The 23,718-nt window shown below is 36.4% G+C and overlaps 1 protein-coding gene across 1 annotated transcript in view; it reads right to left on the reverse strand.

Moving 5' to 3' along the window:
• CAPN7 (calpain 7) overlaps positions 1 to 23,390 on the reverse strand; it is a 39,739-nt gene extending 16,349 nt beyond the window's left edge. Inside the window, exons 1-13 of the mRNA XM_087915855.1 lie at positions 23,192 to 23,390; positions 20,606 to 20,714; positions 19,865 to 20,022; positions 16,898 to 16,965; positions 15,801 to 15,995; positions 11,836 to 11,922; positions 6,448 to 6,574; positions 5,490 to 5,575; positions 4,037 to 4,130; positions 3,706 to 3,852; positions 2,967 to 3,073; positions 1,786 to 1,906; positions 951 to 1,095 (exon numbers count right to left, since the gene is read on the reverse strand). Coding sequence (XP_087771981.1) covers positions 951 to 1,095; positions 1,786 to 1,906; positions 2,967 to 3,073; positions 3,706 to 3,852; positions 4,037 to 4,130; positions 5,490 to 5,575; positions 6,448 to 6,574; positions 11,836 to 11,922; positions 15,801 to 15,995; positions 16,898 to 16,965; positions 19,865 to 20,022; positions 20,606 to 20,714; positions 23,192 to 23,293 — 1,546 coding nt within the window. The 5' untranslated portion in view covers positions 23,294 to 23,390. The remainder of the gene's footprint in view (positions 1 to 950; positions 1,096 to 1,785; positions 1,907 to 2,966; positions 3,074 to 3,705; positions 3,853 to 4,036; positions 4,131 to 5,489; positions 5,576 to 6,447; positions 6,575 to 11,835; positions 11,923 to 15,800; positions 15,996 to 16,897; positions 16,966 to 19,864; positions 20,023 to 20,605; positions 20,715 to 23,191) is intronic.
• Positions 23,391 to 23,718: the final 328 nt, after the last annotated feature.

A 23,718-nucleotide genomic window follows, 5' to 3' on the forward strand; every position in this document is an offset into this window, starting at 1 on the left:
CAGTGATTGAATATTAAATTATCAAATGGTAGGAAAAAAGGAGCAATGATACTGCAATCTTGGCATTTTTACCTAAAGATAAGTTCCTCAGAATTCAATGAAACGAACTCCCAGAATGCATGCACACTATTGCAAAACTGTACTATATATTAGTACTGAGAAATTCCTAAATCAAATAGCCTACAATTTCCCACCTATTCAAACGTGGCAGTATGTTTCAGTTTAGTACTTAACTAAGTTGCATTTCAATGTTTGTTTTGTTTTTACAACTGAAGAAATTATCTGTAATGTTATCAAGATCTTTTAAAACTGATGAGCACTGATCCCAAATTTTAATAAAACAAAATTCATCACTTTTCTTGCATTGTCTTATTTCCTACATTTATATTTCACTCTAAATATGTGAGATTAGAAAGTTTAAGTTAGAATGAACAAAAGCAGGACTAGCTCTAAATCACTTTGTGAACTCCTCAGTCATGCATAAGTTCTTTAGCTGCTATGATAAAATAAGCTATATTGGCTCTCACTACCTTTCCTTTGCCAAATCTAAAATGCCCAGTGGCATTAACTTCACCCATCCGATCAACAACTTTATCCAGATAAAACTTTCCTTTGAAGTTACAATTTCTTATTTACAATTACTCCAATGTTAATGTCACTACTTCAGTGTTGTTTAGCTCTGGTAAATATGCACTAGTTATCATATGTCATTAACAGCACTGGTAAATTTTAGTCCTGCAACGTGTTTTTAAACAGTTATCGAGCAGAACATTCATTCAATGATTCAGACAACTCTGCTTTACTGTCTTGCAAAAGACCATCCTTGATAATAATCCTATTTCAGATTGATGAGAGATGTGATTCCTCTGCCATCTCTGCAGTTTTTCTTTTGGACCACAAATCATTTGTAGCCCTGTTTTTTTCTTTCAAAAATCATTCTGATCTTTTACCATTGTCTATTTTTTGAGCTGTTCTGGGATCAAAGTTTAAGTATTTCTGAAGTTCAGGAGTCCAGCTCTTGATATCATTTTCACTGTATCTCCCTTTCCAACGTAGATGGCTCCAGGGATTTTTCAACTGGAGAAAGCGAAGACCCTGAAAAAGAGGAGACACAAAATATGACTTTATAATACATTTCTTTTTGAGAATAAAGAAATAAGTAAAATGTCATTAATATTAATCATGGATTACAATAAAGGTGTCTATCTTGTTTCTCTCTCTGCCATTTAATTCCTTAAATGACCGGGTAAAATCAGATTTTTAAAAGCATTATATTGCAGTATCTGAAACAAGCAATTCTTCGTTTTTGAAAGAATCCAACCACCATAAACGAGAAGGACCATGGATGAGTCATGTGAGGGCTATAGAGAGGATGCATATCACAGAAAGCAAGAGTGATGTTTTTAAGATTTTTCTTTTTTTTTGTTCAGGTTATATTAAGGACATTCTGTATATGAAAACAACTTGAGATTTATTTTGTTTCTAACAAGTACTGAAAATTTGAAAGTTTCCTCACCAAATTTCAGGGGGATGAGGAAGAAGGGTTCCAATGTCTTCAAAGAAAGAACTAAGGTCTCACCTCTCCTATTGTTTACCTCTCTAACATTATTCCATTATTTTAAGCATTTTAATCCCACTGTGGGATCAAAAATATTAATTGGACAGATTTTTCAAAGTTTTTCTTCCACTAATTTTTGAGCAGATTAAAAGAAGAGATCATATTAAAAAAAAATGCAAACCATGTCAGTTTAAGAGTAGGTCCAAAGATTCTTATTTCAGAGTTACCTTGTATTCTCTAATATCCAAAACAGCATAGGCATGGGTTGGTACTAAACCCCAACGTTCCCCTTCTTCATCAGTCATCACTCCTGTGGCTGTTGTAATAAGCACATCCCCCTTGTGAAATCTGACCAAAAACAAAAAGTTTACTTTAGACTTGGCTGCTAATATTTCCCCATGCAATGCTTGCCTATTTAGTTTTCTAAAGAAAAAAACAGATAGTATTTGGAACATATAACATGCATATAACAGAACTGATAACAGAACTGATGTTCAAGAAAATTCTAGGAAATAATGGAACAAACTTCTCTCTCTCATTTCTCAATATTTCTAATTTAGCCAGTCTATTATGTCAGGGTCCACAACCTCTGGGCGGCGGTCCAATTCCTCTCCCCCACCCCCAGCCAGGCTGTCAAGCCACAAAGATTGCGGACCACTGCATTATGTCAATCCATGGCAACTGAATCCTGGAATATTAAACATAGCATACTTTTATCTTCACACCTGGAACTGGATTCTTTGATCCTGTTTATAATTCTGCCTCAAACTGTCCCATAGATGTTACTTTCAGGACTACATCTCTGGGTCTTTGCCCCATATATCTCTCCCAAATGGGGAAGCTGCTTTTCTTAGAAAGATAAGACTCAGTCAGGCCACTTCTAGTGGAACAACAGTCATGAAGATAGCTTGGAGTCAAGATATAAACAGGTTTAAAGTTAACACCAGTCACACCAACTGCATGTAGAAGCCAAGAGAAAACCAATTCAAGGACTTGTACAGGTGTTGGTAACTACAAATATAATATACTCCACTGAATAACTGCAAGGTAATATGTGGGGTGCTGCATTTTAGGTCAACTGAGTGGTGATTGAGCCATGAGTCACTGTAGCCAGATTACCTCATTAGAGGTTGGGCCATAAATAGCTCATTACATGGAGCTTGACAAAAACTCCCTTGGCCATGGCTTCCATTTCCAGGTTCAACAGGGGCCACAAATTCAGGAAGATTTCTGAGTTGCATTAGCAAGTATCTTTGCTCAATAAATTTCATTCTTCAACCATTTACTCTCTAGGCACTGCTTCTCTTGGAAGTTGTACAAAAACTAGGGTTCATTATAAATAAACAAAACGTTGAACTTTTACAACACTGTGACTGTGGCAACATTTTTGAAAATAAGCAAACGTTACCTTTGGTAAAGCATTCTGAAGGAACTATCCTTGTTAAATGTTTGATTGTCTGAGCGCATGGCAATCCTCTCAGGTATCCAACCAGTCAGTGCATGAAGATCAATATTTTGTCATCACCAACAAAACATGCATAATTCAGATTAATGAAATCATACTTCCAGGAAAGACAATTTTTGATAACCATACATTTCAATAATAATTCCACAGCTATGTAAAATCCCTTTTTTCTCCAAAGTAGGCACATAAGGAAAACAGAATAGTAATCTTACATTTTGTAATAGTTTTCAAAATAAGAACTGTTTTCAAATAAGAACTGTATTACTTGAGTTAGTTCCTTTTTTCTTCTTTGTTGGATGGTGAATATAATGGTTCTTTGACAATTAAAGAGAATAAATTTAAAATATGATTGTAATAAGGCCAAAAGAATTTCATTACACACACAGAGAGAGAGAAGGAAATTTGTTTCTAGAATTTTATTTTACAACTCAGTATTAGCTATCAAAATTTCTCGTATTTGCAGAGGGCACCAAAATACTGATGCCAATTCCAAATATGGTTAATTCCAAGATACATTATTTGCCCTACTGAAAAAAGCAAAGAAAACCATAAGAAAAAAGCATATATTGTCCACAGGCTTCAAATAGATGAAAGTATTCTCACTACTCTCAACCTTTCTCAACAAACTTTTTTGGGACTACAATCTTTTTTAACATCTTGCCAAGAATCACATAATACTCACTGAATTTGAACCTGGAAAATCATAACCTCCCATGACTTTCATGTAAGCTTTTTCTATCAATGATATCCAGAGCTCATTTTTGTTGTTTGAATAGGAGCAGAGAAGTTCTCCATTGTGATCTACTGGTAACAAATCATCAATGACCACCTGCTCAAAACAGATGGAACAAGATCAAACAATATGCAAAGCAAAGCTGCAACCATTATTCTTTTAGTAAGACTTTTAAGGAAATTACTACAAAAGAAAGGTGTGCAGAAGCAAACTACAATAAAACTGTTAGAAACCCAGTGGATGATGGGATAGAGGGCTTGTAGAACTTTTAAATCTCTACCTTTCTAGGGACACCATTGATGTGCAGCTTGACCATGTATTTTCCACATGGATTATATTCTGGTTCTCCTTTTTTATTCTGTGGGTAAATGATGCTATGTTGAGAAAAACATATAGACAAAATTAGACTACATTCTGTATACATTTATACTACATATAAATACAACACTTAGGCCAGTGGTCCCAACCTTTCCAGCTTGGCAGCCCAATGTAGGAGAAGAGGGGATGGCTTAGTGTGAGAGACAGGCACGTGCATGAGCAATTCCACTGTGCAAGTGGTACACACACACACACACACACACACACACACACACTGTTTGCACAAGTGGAGCTTCACACAAATGCCAGTACCTACGCTTGCAATGGGCTTGCTGGAGCATGTGCATGGAACCACTGGCAAGGTAGTTCTGTGCGTGCTCATCTGTAGCTTGCGCAACCTGGTTCCGATCAGGCCACGGTCCAGTAATGGGCTGTGGCCCGGGGAACCCTGATTTAAGATCTATATCAGTAAACAAAAACTTAAGAGAGGAAATTTCACTAGGAGATATTTAAAATGAAAATACTATATGAAAAAGTAAAATGAAGCATAAAGATAGCACTTATCAGAAGAACTTAATAGTAAATATAGATTATTATTGCTTTTTACTTTTATGGGAAAACTTTTTTTAACAAAATGATAGCATCATCCAATTAAATAACTTAAAAATTAAACATGGATTATAAATTATAGTGGATTTATCCTTAAGTGTTTTACACTTAGAATTCAGATATTGCCACTGATATGCAGGAATTTAACATTAAACCTTATAACCAGTCCAGTGTTTTTCAGTCTTAGGAACTTTAAGATGGATGGACTTCAACTCCCAGAATTCGCCCAGCCAGAATAGGAACACCTATCTTAAAGTTCCTCAGATTGAGAAACGCTAGTTTAGGTTCCCATTGTAGAATGGGGAACAAGACAATACTCACAAGACTGTACAAAGCAAATACTCGCTCTCTTTCCCTCTCCCTCTCTCTCCCTTTCTCCCTCCTTCCCCCTCCCTCCCTGTCTGAGTGAAATTTAGAATGCAAGTATGAAAATATCTATTGAAAAACATTTGTGATATTTATGAAACAACTCACAATGAGTACCCTAGAACCTCCTACACAAAGTCACTTTTTTTCTACAACAGATTTACAGAATAATGTTACAGCCAAGTTTTCTGCTACTAAGGCATTCTACTTTTGAATGATTAATCTCTTTCGTTTATCACTTGACCAGTAATAAATGTATACAATAAATGAAAAAGCAATTTGATAATTTGATGTTGAAACTATCATCTAAAATTGAAACTATCTAAACTTCTAAAGTAAGTTTAAATCAGAATAAAGTGTATCCCAAATTAAGTGCTACTGGCAACAAATAAAATTATTAAAGAAAACAACCGCATGTCATTGAGCAGAAAAAAGTGTACCTTGTAATCAATTTCTTGTTGTATCTTCTCTCATAAGCTGCACTGATAGCAAGTGAAGCAACAAAGGAACAATCTGATACAACTGTCTAAGAACCAAACATAGTAATAAATACAAACAGAATTCAGGAATTTAGTTCTTAGAGTTCAGCATAATAACAGAGACAACTTTGATCCAACACAAGGCTATTTTTAATTCCTCAGTTGAGTTAGGAACCTGTCAATTCTGACAGATTCAAACTGAATTCAAAAATATTCTCAATGTGTTTTAATGATAACACTTGTCACTAGTTCTCTTCCACTCTTCTCCTTCCTTGTCACAAGACAAGTGGTTTTAATGGGTTTGATACTGCAAATGGAATGGCAGTTGTACTTTTGGACAATATTCCCAGAACCTATTAACACAGGATGATGATAAGATCAGCGAAGAGACACTTGAGGCTGTAGGGCTTGCAGACAGAGTATGTAAGACAGAGACAAAATAAGGCAACATCCAGTTTTCTTTTTCCAGAAAAAACAAATATGGGTGAAGTTACAAGTACATCTTACCTAGTGACTGCCCTGTTTAGCGACTGTTCAAAGTTGTAATGATGCTGAAAAAATAACTTTACCATGTGTCCTTGCACTTATGCCATTGTAATATCTCCCATAGTCATGTGATTGAAATTCAGTGCTTTTGCAACCAGCATTTATGGTTGCTGAAGTCTCCTATCATGTGATTTCTATTTGTGCATTTCACAGCTAGCTTTTGAAAGCAGAATTAATGGAAAAGCAACAGTAAAATCACAAGTTAATGGTCACATGTTGTCTAACTTAAAAATCATGTTGATTAGAGATGAAGTTGCAAATCCCAATTCTAATTGTTAAACATTCACAAAACTGTAAGTGTACAATATATATTAGAAAGCAAATTTGCAGGCAAGCCATAAAAAGGAAAACAGAAAAAAAAAATCATGTTTACCTGTTTAATGCTGAAGCTTGACACAGTATAGATCATAGTGGGATTATTTGTTATATCATTTGGCTGTACCCACCGGGAAAACATGGCCTTTTGCTTAGGAGACAAGGGCAATGGGCCACATTTATCTCTGAAATCAAAACTACTTGGTAAGTATATCATCCTTAGCAAACATCATTCCAACAAATATTATTATTCAGGATTAATTAAAAAAAATCTAAGCATTTTCAGTGCATACGACCAGCAACTACATTTTTGTAATTTTGCTCTTAGCTTCCCAGTTCTTAATAAAACTCATTTAGTTCCTAATCTGAATTAGAGATATTTCAGTCAAACTAGTCTTTTATTATAGAACATTTCTTATTTTCATTCTGATTTGTTTTTTTTATTTCTGAGGTTCTTGGACATGTCCTCTAACTTACCCTGGTTCTATTAAGACACAAGATATTCCCTCATTGGCTAAGATCTACATCATGCTAAACTAAGACTAACTCTAACACAATATAGCTTAGTACAATGGATAAACCCTACCCTTATGGTTCGTAAACCATGATTTATAATCTGATATTATGTGTGAATAAAGCTAGTATGTCTTATTCAATAACTTAGCACAACATGTAAACAAGTGTTAGCAGATAGTCTTTGGGGAGACATTTAACTTACAGAAAGGGTGAGCAGAATTGTGGCAATTCCAAAATATAGTTTACAACTATTATTTGGGGTGATTATTTGAGGTAATCCAGAAGATGACTTTTTTGGGATTTTCCCTCCAAACCTGGAAAGAGTTCTAGCTTTTAAAAGAGGAAAGAGAGCAAAAATTCCTGCTACACCTATTCAGGTTCATATTTCAGACATAAAGCGTCTGGAAGAGGCCAAAGGAAGTATGGTAAAAGTTCATTAGAAAATACACTGCAAGAAGCCATTGCTTTAACAGATTGCCAGACTGATACGTAATTTGCTGACATAAATTTAAATCATTCTATAATAAACCTTGGGGGAAACATTCCAAGAAAAAGAAAACTGGCTGCAGAGAGTCAGATTCAAATGCTTCTCCACTTGAACATCTGTACGATTGGCAGAAGCCTATCAGAATCAGTCACCTGAGTCCTGAATGACTTTACACACACAGACCAGAATGGCTTTCTACCTATGAGGCAAATCAAAAATAATATGTGGATGAGCACACTAGAATACTATGAGACACATTCAGGAAAGCAGATGGCACTGATTTTTCTTGATGCACAGAAAGCTTTTGATAATTTGAGTTGGCAGTTTATGTTTTTACAATTAAAATATATGGACTTTGGAGAAAAAAATATTAACATGATTAAAACGCTATACCATAAACAAACAACAAAGGTGATTATAAATGGTGATATGACTGAGAATTTCAACATAACGAAAGATTATGTTGTCTTTTATCTCTACTGTTATTTATATTAACCTTAGAGGTATTAGCCGGAAATGTCAGACAAGATAGTGAAATAAAAGGTATGAGAATTAAGGAGGAATATAAGTTACAGGCCTTTGACGACTTGGTGTTTATTTTAGAAGACCCACAGGAAACAGGACCTAAATTAATTACAAAGATAGAATATGGGGCAGTTGCAGGTTTGAAAATTATAAATAGAGAAAACAAAAATATTGGTTAAAAACTTTACAGATAAACAGAAGGGAGAATGATGAACATGCAAATTGTAAAGAAAGTTAAATATTTAGGGGTTCAATTAACAGCAAATTGTGTATCTCCCAAAGAAGATAACTATGATAAATGAAAGAACAAATTAAAACGGACTTGGAAAATTGGAAAAACCTACAATTGTCCCTATTGGATAGAATAGCTACAATTAAGATGAATATTCTGCCAATATTATTATACCTGTTTCAGATGATCCCCAAAAACCTGGGGAAAAACATTTCAAAGAACTAAATAAGATATTAAAATTTGTAGGGCAAGGAAAAAAAGCAAGAATAAAATTAAAAACGTTACAAGATGTTAAAAGTAGAGGAAGTTTTGGTCTTCCGGATTGGGAGCTATACTACCAAGCATCAGCACTTACATGGGTGAAAGAGTGGGTTAATTTGAGGAATACAAGGCTATTAACACTGGAAGATCATGATCTGCAACTGGGTTGGCATGCCTTTTTATGATACGAGAAGATTAAGATACATAGTTACTTCCAGAGGCATTACATTAGAAATGCATTACTGCTAGTAGATCAAAAAAAGAGCAACACTACCTGAAAGTGCCATGGAGGCATGGATATATTCTAATGTTATAAATATGGATAAAATCATAAGCTATAAGGACATACTAAACGAAAGAGGAGAATTAAAAATAAAACAAGAACTAAAAAGATTAGCGATTGACCTATCATGATGGCCACAATTACAGATACAATCCAGATATGAAAAAGATAGGAAGGCGTATGGGTTTTATAATGAATCAAATGAACTAGATCATATTCTAATGGGAACAGATGAAAATTTAATTAAGAGGATATACAATTATCTATTAACTATCAAATTGGAGGAGGAACAAGTAAAAGAAACTATGATAACTTAGGCTAAGAATTTTGGCTATGCAGTTGGACAGGTGGCAGAAATTATGGAATAGAAATTATAAGCTTACAATGTGAACAGCGTATACAGAGAATCTCTATGAAATGTTTTATAGATGGCACTATTCACCTGCAAGAGTAGCAAATATGTATAAAAATAAATCTGTTAAATGTTGGAAATGTAACCAAACACCAGGTTCATATTATCATTTGTGGTGGACCTGTCTCAAAGCAAAACAATATTGGAAGAAAATTCACATATGGCTGGAAACTATGACAAAACAACATATAGACTTGAAACTTGAGACATTCCTGTTGGACATACTACCAGAAAACTATAATAAATACATATTTAATTTTACATATTCTAACAGCAACCAGGATTGAATACACACAATACTGGAAAAATGAAGAAACCCCTACAGATGATAATATAATCAAAAAGACTCTGGAACGTGCAGAAATGGATGGGTTAACTCTAAAAATTAAAGAAACAAGAAGATTCAGAATATTTTATAACATAGGAACTTTTCTATAAATGGTTAGTAGATAGATACAGAAGTTAGATGAGTGGATTTATGTGAAAATATGGACTACATGGGAAAGAAAAACTGACTAGTAAGTATTTTAATGGTTATATAACTGATGTCAATATGGAAGATAGTATACTTTCTAATAATGATTGATATTATCTTATGTTTGTATGTACATAATTATAATGGTTGTGATGATGTTTATATTTTAACACTTTGGACACCTAGAAAACACACTGTTCAATATACACATGGAATTTGTGATACAAAATAATAAAAAAATATTTATAAATAGAATATCAGTCACCTTGAAAACCGCAATGTCTAAATAAAATTTTTTTTACGGAACTAAACAAGATAACATTGAATTTTATTTGGCAGGGGAAAAAAGCTAGGATTAACGTAAAAGCCCTACAAGATTTGAAAAGCAGAGGAGGGTTAGCCTTGCCAAACTGGGAAATATATCATACGGCAGCCACCCTACTATGGATAAAGGATTGGGTGAACCTAACCAACAAAAGAACACTAGTATTAGAAGGCCACGATATGCAGAAAGGATGGCATGCCTTTCTGTGGGAATCTGGGAAACCCAGGCAATCATATTTCCATAGGCATCTTATCAGGGACTCTTTATTAACTAATTGGAAAAAAAAGTACGTAAAAAGCTTTATTTAAAAATACCGATTTGGCTATCCCCAATGGAAGCGATAGTACACCCTAATAATCTGGATATAACCAAAATGATTAAGTACGAAAATTTATTAGACCCACAAGGAAAATTGAAAACACGACAAGAACTGCAAGGCGAGGATTTATAATTGATCAGTGGGTGTACCTTCAAATTCATAGTAAATACAAACAAGACATTAAGGAATTTGGAATCTACAATAAATTACAGACCCTAGACAAAATTCTACTAGGACCAAGTAAAAAAATATATCTAAATTTTACAAATATTTATTAGAAACAGAACTAGAACAAGAAATTGTCAAGGGAAATATGATTGCGTGGAGCAGAAATGTGGGTCGGAGCATTACCCTAGCAGAATGGGAAAGATCTGGAACAGGAACATTAAGATCACGAAATCAGCAGCTTATAAAGAAAACTTATATAAAATGTTTTATAGATGGCACCTGCCCCCTTCGAGATTGGCGAAGATGCACCCCAACACGAGCCCCAAGTGTTGGAAATGTCAATACATAGAAGGTACCTTCTTTCACATGTGGTGGTCATGCAAGAAACCCAGAAGTACTGGCAAAAATTAGGCACTGGCTAGAGGAAATAACCATGGAACAAATTGAGTACAAACCAGAGTCCTTCCTTCTAGGAATTTTTGATAAACAAATATCCAAAAAGTCAAAGTATATTACAATCCACATCTTAACTTGACCAGACTGGCATTTGCCCAGTGCTGGAAACTACCCTCTATCTCCACTGATCTTGTGGTTATTCAGAAAATCTTACAATGCGCCGAAATGGACAAACTAACCCAAGCATTAAAAAATAAAGAATCTTCAACCTATTATAGCAATTGGAATCCTTTGTACATTTGGCTTAATCAAAGATAGATCACCTCTAAGAAAATTAAGGCCGAGGCCTCCGAGGCAGAGATAAAGAAAAGCACTGCCGACGATAGTCTGGAAGAAGAAAAGACCTTACAGACAGTCACAAAAATATGGTTTTATTATAATTGTTTTCTCTACTTCTGTTTTCCCCACTTTCCCCCCTCCCTTCCCTTCCCTTTCCCTCTTTCCTCTCTCAAGCTTTCCTCTCTTTCCCTCTTGGCCCATGCCAAGACCTGTTCGTCTTTTTGTTGTATATACTTTGTAGCTGTGTTGTTGTTGTTTTTTAAAAAGTAAAACTAATAAAGTTTATAAAAAAAAAAAAAAGAAAAGAAAACCGCAATGTCAGAGAACACAGGGAAGAAAGATTACTGGAATGTACTACTAATTTCCATGTTTGTTTAAACATGGCTTACTCATGTGCACCATGCAGCAATTTTTCAGATTTGGCTTAATGTGATATTATTCATATAGCACATAAAGTTGTATATTTTTTCCAAAACAGCACAATTTGAAAAATTGCTTTGAATAATTAGATTGTGAGCAATTTTTTAAAAAATCCATCTGTTTGTCCATTCGTGCATCTATCTTCACATTCACACATACATAAATATACAGCATACGTATACACATACCAGTCATGGTAGTTTATTATAGTATCACAGTTCAACAACACTGAAAGCTCTAAATGGTGAGAGTGAAAAAAGTATTTGGTGAGTACAAAGATAAACTTACGAGAAAGGTATTGGAAAAGCAAAACGTTCTCTCAAGTCAGTACTCATGAAAGGGACATATTCAATGCCATTTATTTTTGATGTCCTCCTAAATACAAAGAGTAAGATATTAGAAAAACAGACCTGTTCAAATTCTACTTCTGTCAGATTCCTATCGTGATACTGCCATTCATGTGGGGAGGGAACCTGGATTCTGTTACAAATGTATTGCTCTCATCCTCTCTCTTATGTATCCTGTAATTTTCCTAGTTTATAACTTTTACCATCACCTACTTTGCCTGTGCTTTGAGGAATGTATAAGGGGGGAGGGCCATCTGTTTTCTCTCAGAAGAAGCGCACAGGAAAGATTCCTTGTCTCTTTCTCAGGATGACCTTTTCCACATCTTCGCACTTGTGGAATGGCTCATTCAACATCAGACTGAGGGGAGGGGTTTCTAACCACTTTATCCTAATGGAATTGCCTGGGGGAACTCAGACCCTGCTTTGCACTGTCCTGCATTCACTTTTTTTCAATAAAAGCTTCTTTTTGAAGTGCTAAAGTTTCAAGAGTCCATGCTTTCTTGAACGGGAAGGAGAAGCAGGTCCTTACAACTTCTTTCTCTTTATGCCAACTGCTTAATGTGGATTTGTTCTGCCTAGTATTTGGGTCCCTTCCTGCTATGAAACCTTAATTAAACATAATTCTTCAGCATATTTTTTTCCAGTTTGCATTGAAAGTCCTGTTTACAGAACAAGCTATTGTTTTAAAAGTATTCCAATATTCCACCTTTCAAAATGACAGAGCAATGGAGATATGTGATAGAATAATTAAAACTACACGATGATCACTTTGAAAAGCTTAAAAACTGTGTTTAAATAAATTTCCTGCTGGGAAGACCCTAGATCCCTTTGGTTATGGCAAGTGTAGACATTAAACAATTTCTAGGGTTACATCCATGTATTTTTCTTGATGTTATTACAAGGTGGTTGCTATGGTCTTTTTCCAGGAAGTTTTTTCAACTTCCTAATTTAAGAGCTCTAGAATTCCCATATACAGATAGTCCTCGAGTTGCAAATGAAATGAAGCCTGCCCATTCCATTCATAACCTGAGGATTGGTGGAAGGGAATCTCATACCTCAAATAGGGATCACTCCCTCTTTTTGCCCATGGATTTACGAGGTATTTCACATGAGGCCTAGCGATGGAACACACTTAAGACCACCCAAGGCCTCCTCGACACACTGAAATACCTCATTCTCCTCACAATGCTTCCCCCCACCTAACCTGCCGCACCAAGTCACTTACCATGCAAAGACCTAGCAAGTGGTCTCCTCTCAGCCATGCACACCTCTCTGCAGCTCCATTTAGGCCTCGCCCAGCACTTCATAGGCCAAAATGGAGGTGTGGAGGGGCGGGCGAATGTTGCATAGCCTCTGCGCTTGTTTGCAAGGGTGAACAATTGCCTTGGTGCTACAAGATACATAGTTTTGGGACTTGTTCGTAAATACTAAGGGGCGCTTATTGGGTAACTTTGAACATTCGCTAAGGGAACGCTTGTAACCTGGAGATTACCTGTAGTCTTTTCAAATACTATCACTGCCTACTATTTCAAGTAAATGTTTGCCATAGGGCAGCGGTCCCCAACTTTTCCTGCTCTGTGGACTGGCAGCGGAGGGGCGGAGGGAAGGGATGGCTTCAAATGTATGAAGACTGCTTGTGTAAATGGAGCTTCCCATGCTTGACAGCCACTTGCACACCTGATTCCCAATGGGCTGTAGACTGGCATTGATCCACAGATTGACAGTAGGAGACCCCTGCCACAGGGCACCTTCATACTTAGAGTTTGAAATTGTCTTTTTCCCCCAAGTAAGTAGACATTTCTACCTCAATTTAAGGTGAAAATATCTAGTAATAAAGAATTTCTTAATAAGAAAAACACTTTCTCACAACCAGATTACTCTTATCTTTCAAATGAACCAGCCAGTTCCTGCAGCATTCCTCTTAGATGCTTCCACAGGTAGTCCTCCACTAACAATTCATTTAGTAATCATTCAAAGTTACAATGGCACTGGAAAAGTGACTTATAACCAGACCTTGCATTTATGACTATCTCAGCATCCCCAAGATGATGTGATCAAAATTTGGACATTTGGCAAACAGCATGTATTTACAATGGTTGCAGCATCCTGGGGTAATGTAATTGCCATCTGCAACCTTTCTGGTTGGCTTCCAACAAGCAAAGTTAATGGGAAAAGCCAGATATGCTTAACAACCACATGATTAACTTAAAAACTCCAGTGGCACAACTTAATGACCTCCCTGCTTAGCCATGGAAACTGCTCTCCCAGCTGAGGACTACCTGTATTGCTTTAAACAAAATAATACATATAATTATTTTAAAAATATAAAAATGTGATTCTAGAATAGATCAATTAGATCTAGCCTTTCCTATGCTATTGCTCCCTGTCGTACAATGAGTACCAACTCCTCAAATCTCCATGAATCCTATTCTGAATATCTACAGCCCATCACTTCTGAAAGGGAGCAGCTTGAAGAAAGCTGATTCAGTTGTTTATTATGCAATATTATTCCAACCTCAAAAAAGTACCTAGCTGAACTTGTTTAATGAAGGAAGTTAAGAGGGATTACCTGGGAATTTCAGGGTCAGATTAGAGTAGGAGTCTCCAACCTGTGGGCTGCGGCCTACTACCAGGCCGTGGCCTGTTGAGCACCAGACCATGTGAGTGGCTGGCCAGTGTGCATGCCCCCCACCCACACTAGCTTCCCCATGAGCATTGCACAGACGGTCCTGACTCCATGTATGCCATGCGCATACTTGCGGCCCCGTTTGTCTCACTCACATACATACATTGTAGCTACCCCACCCCACCCACATGCTGTCAACCCAGAAAGGTTGGGGAAACTCTGACTTAGACAACGGTTAAAATCAGAAGGTGGAGCAATAAACTTTTCTAAGATGGATGGATGTGGATGTGTCTATATAAATTATCCAGAGCTAAGCTTGATATGAAGTTTCAGATCATAATATTAGCAACAGTTTTTTTTCTTTAATTTGCTTCCTAAAGAAAATGTGATTAACCTCCTGATATTTTGAATATACTCATCAATAAGCATGTCTGCCTACTGATTTTAAGAATTATGAAATAGCAAATGTAGTCTATGTAGCTTAGGGGTCACCAACCTTTTGGACCTCAGGGACCACCAAACTCATAATTTTAAATCCCAAGGACCACTAATATGAATTTTGACTAACAGTGGCTTGTTGACATTGATGGGAGAGAGAGGGGGAGAGGGAGAGAGATCTGATCTAACCTCCCCTTTCTCACACACACAAACATAGAGATCCCCCACCCCCTCCAAGGCATTCCTGCTTTTGTGCTGTTTTCAGGGGGAGCAAAGATCACACACACACACACACACACACACCCTCCAAGGCAGCCACATTCCTGCTTTTGAGCTCCATTCTCAGGGGGAGGGGAAGAGAGAGATCCGATCTAAAACAGAGATCCCTCACAAACACATGCACCCTCATTCCTAACCTGCTTAGAAGAAAGAAGTGGAAAGAAGCAGCCCAGTGGCCAGGCAACTTTCTACCCTCCGCCCTTTACCCCCCTCCCCTCACTATCTTGTTATTCCAACGCAAGCCTTGTGTTCCCGCGGGTCAGCCATGTGGGTGGCGCAGCCTTGTGTTCCTATATAGCCTGGATTAATTGCTTTGGGGGATGCTCTGGGGGTGATATTTCTCTGCAGACCACCAAAATTTTCTCACGGACCACCAGTGGGCTGCAGCCCACCGGTTAGCGACCACTGATATAGACAATCTGCTGCATTTATCTCTCTATTTTTCAGCATGAAAGTCTACACTCATTTATTTAAAAGTTAGACTATTCAATAAACTAGACTGTAACCTAGATTAAACTACATTTTATATAAGCATGTTGCGGAATATATTTTCCTTTCCTTACCTGAGCACTTGGATCTCATCCACAGTATATCGCTGACCTTGAGGTTCACTAGCATGAACAGGTCTGATGGACTGTGGCTTATCATTCAAGGAAAAATCAGGTCCCAATGGGGAAAAAGTTCTAACTGGTTGACTTTGCTTCACTGGAGCTGGCTTGTCTTTTTGAGATGGCTTTGAATCTTTCAGGGCTTCAGCTCTACAATTAAGTTAAAGGAAATGGCAATTGTGACATAGCAAAAAGAGTGAGTTCATTCTTAAACCTTTGCTTTTATGTGTTTCTCTACAGACATAAAAACCACAAGGGTCAAACAAAACTGTGGATTTTGCTCTCACCAACTAAATTGATGAGTAGCTGGGAATTAAATTCAACTCAATTATTCCAAGTTTACTTTACACAAACCTAAATCATTTGTATATGCGCTATGATTATATAGAAGATTTCTGCTTTAATAATTATATAAAGCCTTATTTTATATCAATATTGAACAAATCAGACTGAAAAAAATATTCATCAACAGTTAAAATGTCTTCTTGTATACCTGAGACATGTTTTATGCCATAGTTTGGATAGTTATCAGGATCATAAGTAGAGAAACCTAAGGCTCTCCAGCTATTGCAGAACAAATATCATAGGATTCCTAATCAACCAAGTCAGCAGTTGAATTGCTTAAAACTGGAAAGTGACCCTCATAATTTTTGTTTTCCCAAAATTTGTTCTATTGTACTTTACTAATTTACTTGATTCTTTTTGTTAGTTCTTATTGTTTTTGTTTTTATTTTTTGTTTTAAATATGGTTTTACATTGTGTAAGCTGGCTTGAGTTGCCATGGGCAAATAGGCAGCAATATAAACCAAATAAATAAATAAAATAAATAAATAATCCTGCTTTTTATTTTTATTTTGTATGACCTGTGAGTTACAAAACTAGCAGAGAAATTAATTGTAGACTGAAAAATAAAAGTGCAATGATAGTTATGAATAAATTTGAAACATTTTAGTTGTTGAAACTTGTCTATGTCTACCAAACTCAATGTTATAAGCGATGAAATAATGGAAGCTATCATATAATATACAGGTACAAAATTCCAAGAAGTTTACCTGTCCAATGCCTGCCGAGCTAGTTGCTTCAGTTTGGTTTGGAGAAGTGTTTCTGATGCTTCACTAGACTGGAATATTGAAAAAGAAGGAAAATTGTCTACTAAACAAGCTATAAAATCCATCAGCTGTCAGTAAATTTTCTTTTCCATTTAACTACACAACTGTTTATAGAAAATGGAGAAGGTATAATCATATCAGGATATTATTAGCACCTTCAGTTACCAATACATAAACTAAAATTGCTCAGATACAACTAATTAGAAGCTAATATTATACAGTGGATAAAAACTAAATCCACTAAGTATTTCCTACATTTATGGTTTGATATTCTGAGATGCAATTGAGACTTTTGCTCATTGCCACCACAACAGTTTTGTCTGCTTACGCACAGTTAACCCAATTTGTGATTCACAAAGCGCACTATACCATAATTACTGTACATATGCTGCAAGGATAGAACTGGATAAATGAATATATACTTGACTAGTTGTCGTACAAATATCTCTATGATGGGTCCCTGGTACTTTCTGAGTTTGGTCATTTTCTTGCAGATATTACCCAGATTAGCATTGATGCTAGCACTGAGGATAATACCTAGTTTGGGTAATGAAATGTCTGCAAGAAAACAACCAATCTTAGAGAGCACCAAGGAGACTAATTTCAATTCTAGACTACAAATATTCTCCTTTATTAGAAACACCACTGCTCTAATCAACCCAACCATCTAAGTCGGAGTCACCAACCTTTTGGACCTTAGGGACCACCAAACTCATAATTTTAAATCACAGGGACCACTAACCAGTTGTGGGTGTGACCTAATTTGTGGGTGTGGCTTGGTAGTCATGTGACTGGGGTATGACTTGTATGTAAATATTAAAAATATTTATATAAATATTGAATTTTTTATAAAAAAAGAGCAACTTTCACCCAAAATCAGGCAAAGCAGGCAAGCAGATTGAGTTGCTCACAGAATCACAGAATTCATTCAGAGTTCTATCTATCTGCCATTGGCTAACTCAGTCTGTCACATAAAATTAGCTCGCAAGCAAACTCACAAAATTAACTCACAACACACCATGTATGTAAATATTGAATTTTTTATTAAAAAAGAGCAACTTTTACCCAAAATCAAACAAAGCTGGCAGGCAGATTTGAGTTGCTCACAGAATCATTCAGTGATCTATCTATCTGCCATCAGCTAGCTCAATCTCTCAAATTTGCTTGCTGCGAGTCTGCACTGAATAATAGAACCTTCAGTCCTAAGGGAGGTTCAGCTGTGCTTAAAAACAGAGCCGAAGATCTAAAGACTAACTAGAAAGCAAGAAATCAACCATTTCCTGCTTCCTAGCTAATCTAAATCTCCTGGCACAGCACAGATAATGGTCGGAAAAAGGAAAAATAGCAACAGGCAAGTTTGCCGGGTAAGGAGTGAGTGGGCAGGGAGGGTTTCCGCAGGCCATGTGGGCTGTGCAACCTTGTGTTTCTTCGCAGCCTGGATTAATTGCTTTGGAGGGGTGCTCTGGGGGTGAGATTACTCTGCGGCCCACCAAAATTTTCTCACAGCCCACAGGTTGGCGACCACTGGTCTAAGTAACCATAATTCTCAATTAGAATAAAACAATTGTGTGATCCTCCAATTCTTGACCATATAATTATTATAGACATGTATAGGAAAAATTATTTCACCTATATTAAGTCCAGCTTTAATGAATGAACAAAGCAAATCTATTGATGTTAATGCCAATAGTTAAAAGAGATATTTCAAGAATTTAAGGAAATAAAGCAAAACTAAATTCAATTTAATCAAAATACCAAAATTCTTTCAAGAAGGGGAAGAAGAGAGGAGAAGAGAGAGGTAAAGGAGAGAAGTCATACTTGGTGGAGTTACATCATGATTGTGAGCTCTTCCTTTAAGACGTTTTGCCTATAGTACTCACTAAAATAATATAAAAAAATGGTACCTGCAATATTCAAAGTATTAACACTGGACTGAAATTGCAAATCAAATGTATGTAGGTGTGCTGTGCTTTTCCCAGAACTAGCCAACTATCCTCCACAACTGCTACCTAACTCAAGGAAAGGAGCTGTTTGGGATTTATAGATAGGTATGAATGCTCCTATCTGCTCTGAAGTTTCTTTTTTGTTTCAGGCATGAAACAGTGAAGTTATTGGGAGTAGGTTTTTACAAATTCAAATTCAGTTCAGGATAATCTATCTGGTCACAAGTTTCACTGAAATCACTAGAGAAAATTTATTATATCCATAGAGAAGTTTCACTGATTTCAACAACTACTGAATGAAACTTCCCCATCCCTTAACATTTAACTTAATGGATAAAAAGTAGAAATCACAAATATTCAGGGAAAGTGGACTCACAAAGTCTAAAATCTTCTGTTCCTATTTCAGTAATGGTATTTTGTCACATTTGTTGGAAAAATGCAATAAATAAATAAATAAACCTAAATTGTTCTAGAATGTTCTTTTAATATGAAAAAGGTAAAAATAACATTGTGGTGAGAAGGGCAGAGAACAATTTGATAACTAAATAAACAAAACAACAACACTGAAATAAAGGCTCAGGACAATTAATTCTCAACAGTATTCCAAATCACAAAAACATTCTTTAATAGAAACACAGGTACCACTTTTTTATCCAGGAGTGAAGGGTATGTACATACAGAATATTTTCTGTTATAAAAATTAGAAGCTAATTCAAAGGGCTATCCTGATACAAAACAGTGGTTGGTTGATTATCTTATTGAAATTTCCCACCATAAAAAAAAGGTTTTCTTTACTGCTTTTCATGGTCTTCTTTGCTGGCCCTAACCAGGTACAGTATATCCAAGCTTCTAAAACAATCAAGAAAATATGGATGTATGTACACTTCTACCTGAAAGTCACCTGAATAAAGGGAAGGATTTCTTACCATAACATAAATCCACCAAGTTAAGTGGTAGCTTAACGTACTGTTTTCAAACAGAGCTCCACCGCTTCCGTGTATAACTCTATAGCTTCCTCATTATTGCCTTTTTCATCTTCATCAAAAGCTTGGGTAACCAGGAAATGGGCACGCTCCAAGTCCAGCTGCTGCTTTGATTTCAAGGGATCAACTTTCTGCAATTGAACTAAATTAGGGAGAAAATTATTAGCTGGTCTTATTTAGTAATTGATGAACTTTTCTTATTAGAGATGCAATATCTGCATAAAAGGCTGATATAAATTATTATTATTATTAGACATAAATTTTCTAATAATAGCTAATAATAATATTATAATAGATACAAATTATATTCATTAACAACTCAGAGGTTTACACATGAAAACTGTTATGTATTCATAGTAAACCATATGCAAGAACAATTTAAATTGAGTTCTCAAAAACTCTGAGAGATTGAACAACAAAATACAATGGAAGAAACTTCAAAAAGAATAACCATTCAGTTTAAGAGAAATAATCTTGTATTTTTACTCTTAAAATGAATCAAGATGTTTCATACATTAGAAAATTCCTTTATCTCTAAAAAAGAAAAAGTCAAATTTTTTGACTTTTTACAAAAAAGTCAAGTCACCCCCTTTGTAAATGTTGTAAGTTCATGAAAAGTATTCACTTCCTGTATGAAGAGATGTGATTCTGGATTTGGGAAACAATACTGCATTAGACTATTGAATAGCACAATAGTGAAAACAAAAAATATTTTTATTATTTACCTGCAGTACATAAAGCTTGAACTCTTTCTAAATATTCACTTATTTTCCCTGGAATATTTTCTAAGGTTGATCCAGCCATTGCAGCATAAATCAAGGCTTGTGCAGCTTCCTGAGGAAAGAAAACATATTGCAAGCATGAAAATTTCTAATACAAGTACTTTAATGATATCAATATAAATAAATGTGGCAAGTGGTTTTCAAAGGATTCCTAAAAACATGGCACCATTTTACAATTTTGCAAAGGATTCCCAAAATTCGAACACTGAAACACAACTGCCTTTCTAGTTATGGGTAAAACTAAAGTTTTTTTTTTTTTAATGAGACTTGTGGGTAGTCAGGTCAATAATCTCAGAGAGAGCACCGCCAAAATGCTCATTAAAAAAAAAAGTTATAAGAGCCTCAATTTAAAGTTTCATTTGAGCCCCTTTAAATATCTAAAAGCAGAGTTTAGATATGGCCTTAACTTGGGATAGTCATCTTAATGAGGTTGCTCATTCAAAAGAAGCTATCATGGTTAGGCTTAAGAATGCATGAAACCAAATGGGATACTACTGCATTAAGATATATTGGGCTGATCTATCTTGTAGTAAAAGGTATGTGTTTGTACTCACTCAGGATCAAAGTACTGCAAATAATTTTTAAAGCCCATACCTGACTGCCCTATTAGATAAGTGGTTTGGGATGTTCCCAAATTCAAATCCTTGGAGAGAAGCCAAAACAGACATATGGATATGATCTTGAGACATTTTTAAAAATTTGATTTTTAAAATTTCTGAACACATAAAATATCAATGGCTTATAACATGTGAGATTTTCCCTGCAAATAATTAGCTTACACAGAAATATTATTAGAAATATTAGCCTTAGAAAATATTTATCTTACAAAAGTGATTTAACCTGCCAAATCTTAATTAATCCCAGACTTTCTTCACAGTCAGCATGACTGAATAAAGTTTCGCAAATATTTTAGAGATTTCTGAGGAATTATATGGTAACTGGAAGAGTACATGCTAGTTCTTTGAGCAGGTGGAATCATTACTGAGCACAATATTAACTCAGAACACCAAGAACATCCACTGCAAAATTACATCTTCCAGACTAGAGCAATAGTACATTGGGGGAGGGGGTATTACCATATCTCAATTCCAGAAGTACCGTTTTAACCCAGTGAGGTATGCAGTGCAATCCTGAGGTTATTCAGCTAAATTATCAATAAACATGCATGAGGATGGAAATGTGAATTAAACTGAGTTGTAGAAATTTAGCACCTGCTCCTCTCCTAGAAGAATGAAATATTCTAGAAAATATTAAAAAGGCAGATTATATCTCCCTGGATGAGAAAAGGAGAGTGTTCTTGGAAAGCAGCCCCACCTTTGTTAATAGCCCCAGAAAGACTGGGCCATCCTATCTACAAGACAAAAGGCCTTCAGCTCCAGGGTGATAGGATAAGCCCTCACTTAAGATCCAAACAGGACAAAGCCATTAAGCCACAATAGGAATTGACCAACACCTTTCAGAACACAACCTTCTTTTACATCATCACTCAGCAAGGTTCAACTAAGCCTGAGACAACGGACAACCTACAAAGTTAGCTAAGACCCTCACTCCCTGGGAGTCTGACAACCAATAGGATACATTTCACTCACAGAAAGCTCCAGTTAAAAGCGTGTGTGTGTGTGTGTGTGTGTGTGTGGTATTCAGCTTTGTTCGGGTATTTTCCCACATCATTATAGTTGTACTTTTAAAGTTGTAGCAGCATTTTGGCAGAATCTTATCTGCCATCATAGGGCTTGTGTTAGTCTGTGAGTCAGGCTTTCACAGCCATTTCTGTTTTAAATTTGGTGCTAGCCTACTGCTATGCCAGTATGGTTTTTTTCTTCATCCTGATTGGTTGGGAGTCTTGGTCTGTGTTTACTGGTTTGCTGTGTTCTGCTTGATTGGTGTTTCTAATATCTTGTCTTCTAATATCTTAAGAAAATAAATATAAATACACACACACACACACTCACACCCATGTGCTCAAACCATGAGGTCCTGTCCACCATTAAACCAAACAGCCTCCATGTTTCTCTCTACCTGGAACTAAACCCAGATGGACATTTCTTCCAACATAGTTTATTCATTTAATTATTATGAATAAGTTTTGATTCCCCATGTTTTCTATATCCTACATATACGAGTGAAAAAGTTAATAGATGAAGAATTGGAAATAGAATAACAGTCCCCACTAATTCCTCACACTAACCTCAGCCAATCATCTTTATTTAAGAGAGCTACAAATAACGATACTGAGAAAAATAAATTTAAGGTAGTTATTATCCCCCCGAATTCTTAATCCTCAAAGGGTAATTCAGTGAGGAGACTCACAGGTTCCAGCTTTGATGAAGCTGCGGGAAGTAATTCTAGCCCAATTAATAGGCAGCAGAGCAAATACGAATTGCTTCGTCAATCAGCGCCCTATCGTCTCTCACCACCCGCCTCTTCCGACTGGGTGAACGCTAAGGAAGGATCGTGTTCCTCCCTGCCGGGTGCCTTCATGAACGCGTGGGCCTTTTTCTTTGGGCGCCCAGCCACCCTTGCCTGTACCTTGTAGTAAAACGCTGCTTCTTGGTATTTTCCTTCTTGGTCTTTCTGAACGGCCAGCTGCGCGAACTTCACTGCGTCTTGTTCCTGAGCTGCACAGTCCATGGCAGAGGAGGAGCCGCGCGCGATCCAGGAACCCCTCGCTTCAGCGGTCCAAACACCAGCCGTTTATTTCGGTCTCCACACTTCCTCCTCGCTGACGTCAAGGCAATCCCCATAGCCCCGCCCCATCCCGAAAAAGAGAAAGGCGCTGTTTTTTTGCGGGAACATTTTGTTACTGTAGACGCATGCGGACTAGAAATCAATGTCTTAATGCCTGGCACAGAGTACTATTAGCCGAGTCTCATGGGACTCGAAAGACTTGTCCGTTGATTTTGGCTTACGTTTCAGTGGGCAAACATTTTAGCACAGGCATTTAAAACGACAATTTTGCTTTCGGACGCTTGATTTCCCTTATTCTCCCGACTTACAGGAAGAGCTGCCAATAGCAATTCAAGTCGGATTCATACCATATAATTACAGTTTCTTCT

The sequence above is a fragment of the Pseudonaja textilis genome, chromosome Z (genome assembly GCF_049901715.1).
Source record: "Pseudonaja textilis isolate UNSWEBS1 chromosome Z, rPseTex1.2, whole genome shotgun sequence".
Classification (NCBI taxonomy): Eukaryota; Metazoa; Chordata; class Lepidosauria; order Squamata; family Elapidae; genus Pseudonaja; species Pseudonaja textilis.